Source organism: Anopheles ziemanni, chromosome X (assembly GCF_943734765.1).
Source record: "Anopheles ziemanni chromosome X, idAnoZiCoDA_A2_x.2, whole genome shotgun sequence".
NCBI lineage: Eukaryota > Metazoa > Arthropoda > Insecta > Diptera > Culicidae > Anopheles > Anopheles ziemanni.
This window is the reverse complement of record NC_080707.1, coordinates 15749738-15761007: the sequence shown is the minus strand read 5'-3', so window position 1 is coordinate 15761007 and position 11270 is coordinate 15749738. Positions and strand designations below refer to the sequence as shown.

Here is an 11270-nt window from a genome sequence, read left to right as displayed (position 1 = left end):
AACTAAATAAAACCGACTCACCCTCGCACACACGAAAGGCGGGAACGGGATACTATCGCACCGCGAAGGAGAGCGAGCGAAAAGGTCGTTCGTTTTCGAACTAATTAGATCTCGTTCTCGAACTTTTGGGGCGGTTTTCAGAATGTCAACCGAACCAAAAAACAAACGTCACTAACGGTCCCAAACAAGCCTATCTAAATGCGGCGGCCTTTCGGTTACCCTTGAACTAACAGTTAAAGGCTACCATAACTTGAGAACGAGAGCCTGTGTTTATCAGTCTCCGTTATTCAAGTGATTCTATTTTCAAAAACAATCGAATTCGATCTGCGTAACGGGAGAAAATAATTCCCCAACAATAATCCAGGGAGTAATAAACAAATACAACACAGTAGCATCAAGGAGTTTTCTCGTTGGTCTACCAAGGAGAAAATAAATCATTCGCAAAAAAGGAAAAATTTAAACCAAATAATATGCCTTTATCAAAATACTAAGATAGTTTTTCTAAAAGCGAAAGGTCCAAATTCGTCTACAAACCCCTATTGGAGATTCGACTATCAATTTGAGATCCGACTCTTTGTGGGGACTATTAACTTATTTACTCACTCTTAGGATTCAAATCTCTACTTGGAAATGGTTTAAGCAGAGCACTTCCCGGAGGAAAACTTCAGAAAAATGTAGTTGTTTGGCATAAACACACTGGGGAGTACTAAAGCTAAATATTTGCGAAAGACGGTCAGCAAATTTCCTGCATTTAAAGTGCAAATAGAATATACTCCGGATTGAAATTCATTTGTCAAAACTAATAAATTAAGGTTACAAAAAACTTGCAATCAATTTTGTTTAAATAATTATTGAAGGTTGTTTTACACATTGAACATAATCTATAACATAGATAAGATTGAGGCATTCTTACGAAAACAAACGCAAAGTACATGGGTTTCCCCAACTAAACATCCTAAGAGCTCAACTGATTCTTCCCCAACCTGCAATTTATCAATAAATACTCTTACATCGTTTGTAAAATCTTTCATCAATCACTAATTGGATGAATTTTAAAATTCAGAACAAACTTTTATAATATTATTGAAGATAGTATTAATTTAGTTAGCGTTGGTTTAGTTTAGTTAATATGTTGTTTTTATCTGTTTACAACATTTTCAGCGCTCAATTCTATCGACTTCGAAACAGCTCTCTCCTAACTGCTGCTGTATTATGAAAAGTCGAACGCATTAACGCTGGCTTATTCATTGAACAATTGTATCATACGTTTCTACTCAATTGAATGTACACCTACTGCTTTTACTTAACTTACCAGTGTAGCAACTCGTTGGGGGAACGAATTGCCAAGAATGCAACTATGTGAAAGTGGCGCTTTGGAGGGAGTGTGAAGCGCAAGAAAAGGGTAGGGTACCCGCGGGGGACGGCGTTGCATTCGAATCTGCATGTTGAGTACCGCCCTTATGCTGCGCCAGTCGCTGCATCCGGAGGTCAATGGATTACGGTTCACGTGACGTCTGGACTGCAGCGCAACCCGACTCCCACCCGTAATCCCGACGCGAAGGCGCAACCTAAAACCCACCCAGGCCCAGGCCCAGGCCCCAGCGTCAACCATGGCAAGGAACGCTGACGAAAGAATCGCGCAGGAAGAAGGAAACAGCACAACAGCATACGCCACACCAAGCGGACGGAATCGGTTCGGCGGTGGTAAGAATCTTGAACGGGCGCGGAGGAGGGGGCATCGTGAAAGACACACCTCAACGGGGTTGGGGAAAAGGGTGAGTTGACGCGGGCCAAAGGAAGGGGGCGCCAAACAGATCGCCAGAGAAAACGGGTGTGAAGCCTACGGTGCGCTTTTGTGGCCGAAGCGCGCATACGGTCGGCAGCAAATTGCATTCTTGCGCACCCGCCTCCCTAAGCGACACACACACACACACACTTAGAAGACATGTCATGCTTGCATTTGTACCGGGAGAAGCGAAGACGTATATAAATAAAACACGTAGCACGAGCGAAGGCAATAAACTGGTGCATTGTGCATACAGAAACACAGTCGAAACGACTCTTGCTGCCAGCCAGTTGCATTATTAACAACCGTATCCTAATTTGTGTGTCTGTGTGTATCGACCGGTGAGGTGTTAACTACTCCATCCCCGGGTCCGGCAATGGATTAACAGTTCATTATTGACAGTGTTAATCCCAGCCAGGTTTGAGGATGATTTTCAACAGCAAGAAAATACTGGACGCGACTGCATATGAAATGGAAACCATGAGGAAACAGTGCTATGGCAAGGTCACATACAGTCGTAAGTCAACATGTTTGCACAAATTAATCACCTACCTTCAATGCTTCGTAGACATGTAAACAAATTTTAATTTTAAAACTTTAATCATTCTTGCCAGCAGCAAACAAACCGGAATAGCAGTATCCGCGGTAATTGATATGTTAAGAAAACAATCATGAAGTTTAGTTACTTTCATATTAAGGACAACGGCCGTAATGTTAGGCAACAGCAAAACATTTAATCTAAATATTCGAAGAGAATGTTTATTCAAGAAACACAAAGTTACTTAGTTACTACATACACAGTAATTATTTATTGTTTTATTTTTCCAACCATCTTAATTTCTAGCCTTGGGTTTTTAAGATAACAAACCCAATTGCCCAATTGTCAACAGTCAACAACTAAATCAGTGTGTGACAGTAAAAGAAATAGTAAAACCAATCCTGGACGATCGCGGATGATCAGTCTATTGTAGATTGGTTTGGGATTAAGGTAAACAATCAATATCGACCGACAGGAAGCAGAGATAGAATTATTTGTTCCCAGCAAACAACCAAAAAAGCAATTATTTTATATACACCGACACATGATTGAATATCTAGCAAAACATTCCGATCACCCGAAATGTATTGGTTTTCCATAGTTTAAAAAAGTTTGGCTTTAGGACCATTTTGAATAATGCCCCATCACTAAACTGAAAATGAATAGACTAAACATAACAAGCTGTTTTCTGACCTCCTATTCACCTCTGCTTTAGGCTAAATCAGGATAAAATTGATCCATAACACGGGAGGATGGAATCGCAATGGCGACACACTTTCGAAGCGGGTCCGAAAAATAGCGGGCAGATGATATGCCATCATCCGGATTACATCATCCGCGTTGTCCGTTCCGTGCGAACCGGTACCTCCTTTAACGCTTCCTCAGCCCATGGCAAACAAAAACTGAACTGCTTCAAGGGCGGCCGGCCGTGCGGTCCGGGCGGTGGTCGCGTAAAAATTTACCAAAAAACCGGTCCGAGCCCTAGCTTAAAAGTGAAAGCCCCGTGTCGGACAGGGCTGCGGCGACGAGGGGTTTGCAAAAAACCATCTCAGCCCCCTCGGCAAAGCGGTCGAAAGCAATCGAAGAGGTGGGGGGGAAACGGTTGGCTAAAAGGAGCCTTTCTTTTGACGTTCGCTTGCTGCTGTTGCTTTGGTGAACAACGGCGACCCTAATGTGATACCTTTAAAGAGACGAATTTCAATTAACACAATCGATACAGAGTGAAAATTGTCCAAGCTGTTTTTTCAATTCTTATATCGCAGATATGATCACATTTTCCAATGTAAACAAAAAATAATGCACTTGGGCTGGACAATTGGTAACATAAATAAAGTGAACTTGATTGTACATTATTCTCTGGGAAGAATACCAATAGAACTCATACGGTTTATGCTGTAAAGCTTACATGTAATATGGCATATGCTTTTGGGACATGTCAAACAAATTTAAGGAAATAAACTAAGCTTTTTAAATAAAGCACTTACGCAAATGTGTATGCGAAATATTGATCATTGCCTTATATTTTCCTTTAATAATTAAGTTCCACTATCGCTCATTCACTACTCGTTCACCCCTTTTCGCCATACTCGGGAGATTCTAGTAATGCCTGCTCTCACCTCGAGATTAACTTTGCCTGTAGGCAATCCGTATCGTTTTGTTGAAGCAACTTGGGGCAATAATACGAACACTCTAAGCTGATATTTTTTACGTTGGAAAAAGAGCGCTCTACGGTACCTCGGTCGCTCATTTTGCACATCCCTTGTATCCTTCGTCTACCGATTGTTCTTTGTATATCTTACATAGCTCTTGGTAGCCACATTGCTTTCGTACAATTGCTCTTTGTTTATTTTAACTTTCGTTTTCGACTATCGCCGTAGCTTTGCATGAGATTTGCCTAATCGCTAACGCTACTAGGTTGATAAGACTTTTTTGAGTGCGCGCAACGCTTTTTGGCACGCGCGGGATGAGTTCAGTCATATTGGTATCATGCAGTGAGCATAGGAAGAAAGCGGATTTTTGAGCCGACCGTCGCACTAACAGTGTCCTCCGCCCGCGGGACTCGTTCAAAAACCCGCCGCTGCTTATCGTCACCTCTGCGTTCTGCACACACCACACCGTACCACGCAACTCCCCTTTCCACACAAACGCGACCGAGACCCGCTAGGATCGAATACTGGCGAAGCGTGCTCGGATAAGGCTTATTCTGAGTCTTCTTGGGTAAAATATCTCTGAGATGATTGTGTTCGTCACCGCCGAACGCCGATAGACGGTCGTTTTGTTCTAGAGTGACTAAGAGCTACTACACTTCTTACAATACACGCGAACTTTTCCTTCGCTTCGAATTGATACCTCCCTTGATTAGTTGAAAGTTGCCACCGCAGTCGCTGCGGATGGCACCCCACGGGAGCATTCTACACCTCATCACCGTCAGTTCCCTCCCAAGGAACCCTTCCCTTCTCGAAAGCTTCATATCGTTGCGTATCGAAAGTGTCTCACTCTCACTAACCGTTGAAACGGACAAAAAACAACCCAGCATGAATGTGTGGCACCAAAACAAAAATCTTAAGTGGCCCGTGGGCTACCGCTTTCTTGCAACAATATCATTACGTGATTTGAAATGTTTACTAAAAATGACTATAGTCACGTTTTGATCATGAAAAAAAAACAAGAGACAAAAAATTAAAACCTACAACACGATGTCCTGAACAGTTAAACGGTATCAAACGGTACACAAAAATACTATACACTGAGAGGTTACACACTATCTGGGGCTTTGGGGGGGGGGGATAAGGGTCACACAATACGTTCGGTCCTGCTGATACGCGTACTTTTCACCCCCGACCGGTGCACACTATCACTCATTTTCTATCGCGCTATCTATCGTTTGAAGGGTGGGGGGAGGAAGGTCTGTCTTTAACAAACAAACATCAACAATATCATTACTATTCGATTGATTGCTTCAACTGCGTCCTTTGCGAAGAATATTCGGCACCGTTACGGAAAAAATACGCTGCTGCTTTACCTTATTATTGTTCCATTTGCTCGCATTCTTACAGCCTAACTTTAAGCGATTCCATCCGTTGAATGATACGTTTGCGTAGCTCGGCAAATCTGTGGGCACAAAAAGAGAAGGAAAAGAACGTTAGAGAAACCACCCATACTTGTTGAGTTTACGGCCAGATGCTTGTGTTTCACAAACTCACTTTAACCGTATTCGATGAAGTTCACGCTGCTCCTCCTCGTGGTATCGGCCCAGGATGGCACGGCACTCCGGAATGGAGAGATTGAGAAACTGTGCCACCTCGCTGCTGCTCGTCCGGCAATAACAATCCAGCAGAACAAATAGAGAACAGAGAACGAATACAAGTTAATTAAAACTGACGTTTCGAAAGGGGGATGTGGCTGCTGCAACAAACCTTATCTCTTGCGTTTGCTGGCCGTCCATCAGGAAGAGCTTGGCGATGTCCTCGTGCGGACCGAGAATGACGCGCGTCACTAGCGGGTAGTCGTCCTCCTTTAACTTCTTCTGCTCGCCATTGTCGCGCACGATGAAGAGTGCAAAATTTTCCGCCCGTGATTCCACCTTATACTTTTCCAGTAGAAGATTAATCACCTAGAAATAAAAGCAAATGAGTTCTAATTAATGAAACTGAAATTGATCATTTGTTTCGTATAAAGCATTACTGGAGAAAGAGTGCAAAAATATTTGAACACATAACGTATCCGTCAGGTTCAGGTTTGTTTTCGAAACAACGCAAAAATATTATTTAGTTAACACATCTTGTTCATATCTTAGCTCAACAGATCTTGAATTATTAGACTCAGAAAATACAAAAAAAAAGAATTGTAATTTATACCTTCATGATGCTTTATGATGTAGCAATCAGTTCGAATGGCAAACAATCCACAATCATAATAAAGTCGTTATTGAATTTTGTACTTCTGTACTCTACATTATGTCAAAAATGAAATAAATGGTGAGAGAAATCGGAAGTAATATTTTTTGAAGCTTTTACAAAATCAAATCAAAAGTGATGGTGGAAAGGCTAACATTTCGATATCATGTAGATAACTCGGTTATCGCACGTGGAGAATCAGTGCTTAACTTTAAAAACAAACTGCTGTGTGCCAAAAAACACAAAAAAGGAACTCCTCTATTTTCCTAGCTGTATGCTGTTTGTAATACTGCTTCTAAGTTCAAACAGTAATATATACTTTTCTCTCCATTCTATCAAACAACAACATAAGAGCTGAGGAGTAAACGTACCTCCTGTGTGTTGACCAGCGAGGTGACCCACACGTTCATCTGCGAACCGTACGGTGGAGTGAAGAAGGAAGTTTCACGGTTGTAAAAGTGACCGTTGATCGAGCATCGGCGCTTCAGCTTGGTACGCGAGCGCCGATTTCCCGAGCGCCGCTTGATGGCGGTGGAGCCCGTCTTCGGTGGCTTGCGCAAGACGACGCCATCATCCGTCACCGGGTGGCCGCTGATGCTCGTGCTATACTCGTGGGACGCCGCCATGGCCGTGGCTGGGTGTGGCGCCGTCGCCGGGATGTCATTCGGCAACCCGTGACCCCGGGTCGAGGATGAGACGCTCTCGAGCTCGTCGTAGCAATCCATGCGGATATGGATGGACGCTGGAGGTCCGGCGGACGGTTTCAGCGTTTCCGAGCCAGCATCATCGGCGTCACTGTCCATGAAGCTGTTGCCTGAGTAGTGGTTACCCTGTGACTTCGAGCGCAGCAGCCCGCGATCGGCTGTCCAGCTGTCGGTATCCGTGCCGGGCGATGTAACACCACCGCCATCACCTCCCGGACCATTAGTGGTGGCGTTGGACGAATCATCCGGTGGCTGCTGGGTTCTCCTCTGACCGGTGCCGGCACCGTTTGAGTGCCGCGTGTAATGACTACGTTGCAAATGGTTCTGGGGTCCTCCTCCGTTCGCTGGATGACGCAGTGTCGGTACATCGTCGTCATCAATACTTCCACTAACACTGTGCTGGCCTTCGACGTGGAACGAACCTGGCGAAAACATATGAACACAATAGTAACGTATATAATAACGTAAAAATACTTAATGCAAAATCTCATCTTTGTATGAAAATACACAAAACGCTCATCGCAAGGTACTACGCCATCGCCATAGCAACTAGTACAGTAGGGAAACATTAATAGATACTTGCATCCAACTGACATGGCTGTAAATCTACAACCAATTTAAAATAGTTCCAATAGCACTCGGACAGTGGAATTTACGCAAAATAATTTCTTCACATGGTTAGATACAAAAAACAACGAAATAAAAACAATGCATACACACACACAGATCAAACACTTATTAAACAAAGTCACACAAAATAAACATTCACAGTTTGAACAAAAATTGCGTTGAAAACATAATTAACAAATTTTCAGGATGATATTTAAGCTTCTGAAAGCTGGGTAGAAGGCGGAAAACACACAAACGAGCGAACTACATGGTGAGAAATGAATTGAAATTGTTCTGACACTTTCAAGCTTACATAAATTCAAAGTTCGCCTAGACTGCTTATCAACGACATAATCAAAAACACAACATAGTATAAAATCGTGCCCATATGGTAGAATGTATTATATCTTGTCACGTGTGTCTTTAGAGAGTTAAGAGAACTTTCAACTACTATGTGTCGTACACCTCTGTCACTATGCAGCTTAATTGGATCAACGGAACGGTTGGTCGGTTTACTTACCCGTAATATTGGAAGCAGGAAGCGAGAACACGTTCCGACACTGCTCGTCCGAAAGGCTGCGGTTCATCACACCGTCGTTGTACAGCTTGAGCGAGTCGTTGATGCGCGCCGGATCGATCGGCTGGTTCAACTTGAGCGTCCCGTCGGTCGTGCCCATCTCGGCCGCACCGTTGGCAAACTCTCGACTGATCTGCCGCTTGAACGCCTCGTAATCGTGCGAGCGGAGCGTCGCCTCGGGCGTCCGGAACTCGTCGTCGGTGGTGGTACCGACGCTTGTCGACGCATCCGGCCCGCCGGTTGTCGTCCGATCGCTGCTGTCTCCGGACGAGCTGCCCAGCTCGGTGCCACTGTTTGGCGTAAGCGTCTTGTAGTCCGTGTCGGTGATGCTGCTCTCGCTCGCCAGACTGCGGTCGCCCGGCAGCGGCGATGGCATCGTGCGGTACAGCTTCTCGCCTCCGTCCACCTTCCGCTCGACCTGCAGCAGCTCGTCGATTTCGTCCCAATCGAGCTGCTTCACGCCCAACTTCGGCGGAAGCGTCACGTATTTGGCAGCCGCCGACGCCGCATGACTGGGGGACGTTTCCTTCGACGACTCGGCCGACGAGTTCGGCTTCGAGGACGCGTCGAAATTCGAGTTCAGCTCCGACGACAGACTGAGCGTGTCGTACGAGATGCTCTCCGAAATCGTCGTCGTATCGTTGTTGCTGTCGGCCGTAGGTTCCGTCAAGCTCGATGTCATCGATGCTGGCTGGCGAGCAACGTCCTTCCCTTCCTCCGGCTCGTCATCGTCGCTCGCCATTCCCTTCTCGCCACCCGCCGCACTTATCAGCGACACCGGGGTGCTCTGGCGGTAGGAGTTGCGTTTGCGCACCGTCACCACCGTCCGCTGGTCGTCGTCCTCCTTCAGGTGGATCATGCCCTGCACGCCCCAGTAGATGCGCAATGCACCTTCGAGCACCAGCCGCCCATTCACCTCGCGGCTCCGTATCTCCATGCTGCGGCTATTGTGGAACTGGTTGTAGCAGCGTAGCTTCGTCTCGAGATGACCCCGTGGTACCGTCGGTCCGGCGGGCGATCGCTGAATGGCCTGCTTTTTCTGGTCCGGCTGGCCGAAGCTCTTGTGTGACTCCACCCGGGTGCCATGGCCGAATAGCTGCGGCCCAAACAAGGCTCCATAACAAGGCACATGACAGTACGGCACGCCTTTATGCTGCAAAAAACGGGAAAAATAGCGCTATGAGAATTCGCGCGACAAGCTGCCACAGAAATGATAACGACGAAACTATTTTCAAAAGCACTTTTAAAAAATATGTCCACTTTTTATCACGCACACGTCGCAACGTTTAGGGTTTTTGTAGCTACTACTTTATCACACCGATATCTCATATTCCTTATGACCTTATTTTGGGCCACTGATCAAAATAATTATTCGAGCAAATGTGATCACCAATCTTCGACGATTATGTTCAAAGTGTATTAAATACATCAAATTTCTACGACATGTATTAAATTTAGCTTAACAAAAGATAGGGTGAACAAATTTAAGGTAATTTTAAATAAAAAGATTTTGATTTAGTTTTTTACACCTAATATTCAAATTTAACCCTATGTACTATAGAGGATAACGGAAGAAAGCAAAAGATATTTTAAACTATTGAGAGTGTTGATGACCAATCACCGACGGTAAAATTGAAAACATATTGAACACATTTCATTTCTGCACAGGCGTTACAGGTAGTAAATGTATCTTAAGATCGATCGAATTCGTTTTTGTCTACATTTCTTCACATTTGTTCTTCCCCGTCACGTGGCTAAACGATGGAGACACTTCTAAACATACGATTTAAGATCATTTCTTTACATTTTCGTTCCATAACAAAACTCACTTTGCAGAAATAAAGCAAACAATAATGACTAAAGAGTTTAAGATCGAACGCATTCGGTTTTGTTTAAATTTCTTTGCATTTGTTGCAAAAGCCGTTCCGCGTAAAGGGAACAATCCTTACCACACAGATCGTTCCAATTCGTTTTTGTCTAAATTCCTTTGCATTTGTTCTTCCGTGTCGTTCCATAGCTTCCGCCGAATGACTCATTTCATGCTGTAAAGGTATGTTCCGAGAATGAGAGGGACAACATAGCCCTTAAAAGTTGCACAGTCTTTGCTGAACCAAGGGAGAATGATGGCAAAGCAAACTCGCAAAACATCCAACCGTCTACCCTGACTCAGTCTGTTTGTTTATTCGTTTGCCCATCACGGGTAGATTTCAATTTCTGGAAAAACGCTTATCTTGGCGAGATCGCTCTCCCGCACGCACAATAGAGCTGGTGCAAAGCAAACAAAACAAAATAAAAAAAACAAGGTTGGCATAACGCTCCCGCACCACACGGGCTATTCGTGTGAAGTGCGTACAACATTGGCTGTGATTCCGCGAAGGGTGTGCACGTGTGAGTGTTATCTCCCTAGAACGACACGCAATTGCTCGGCTGCGACGATGGCCGGATTCGAAGCAAATAACACACTACGCGACGGCCAAAAACCGATGGTACACTATGAGAAGAGAGCGCACTGAACGAAAGTTTCAAACAATGCCACTGACCGCAGGGACCCCAACCCAAAAAGGGATGAACATGGAGGAGGGGATGGGAGGGTTTGCTTACCTCAGCGTGCTGGCCTGGGTTGAGCCGCTTGCCACACTCCTCACACCGCAAACATTCCGGATGCCAATCGTAGCCGAGCGACTGCTTGCGTTCCGCTAAAATCAAGGAAACAATTGTCAACAAACAGGCCCAAGAAAGACGATATTAGTAGCCTCTTACCGAAGAAGACGGGTTTGCCACATTTGTGACACTTCCACATTGCACCACCCTGGTGTGTTCCGACCGGCCGGCTGTTCCGACGGCGAACAAAGCCTGTGCCTTCGGTGCTCGGATGGATAGGATCTGAGATCAGTTCTTTCAGGGCACCCCAAATCACACCCCTGGAGTTGATTGACTGTCACTACGCCTCGATGTCAACCCCCGTGTGGGCGCTGGGGGCTGCAAGTGTGTGTGTGTTGGTGTGCGTCAAGGTGATGGACGATCGCCCGTTTGACTGTTGGTTTGCGTTGATCGCGGATCGCGAGACCAGTTTGGTGACAGGAATGCGCGCTGGTGGCCACCAACACTAACGACGGCACGGTCACCGTTTCCGGTTTGCTGGAAACGTTCCAGACTAGAC

General features: G+C 45.3%; 1 protein-coding gene across 1 annotated transcript; it reads right to left on the bottom strand.

Moving 5' to 3' along the window:
* Positions 1 to 5226: 5226 nt before the first annotated feature.
* On the bottom strand, positions 5227 to 11018 carry LOC131290380 (uncharacterized). The gene is made up of 7 exons (XM_058319531.1): positions 10871 to 11018; positions 10712 to 10806; positions 8054 to 9263; positions 6592 to 7346; positions 5741 to 5937; positions 5528 to 5632; positions 5227 to 5435 (listed from the first exon to the last, which is right to left on the bottom strand). The coding sequence occupies exons 1-7, from the start codon at positions 10908 to 10910 to the stop codon at positions 5375 to 5377; spliced, it is 2463 nt and encodes an 820-aa protein (XP_058175514.1). The 5' UTR covers positions 10911 to 11018; the 3' UTR covers positions 5227 to 5374.
* Between the last annotated feature and the right edge of the window lie 252 nt (positions 11019 to 11270).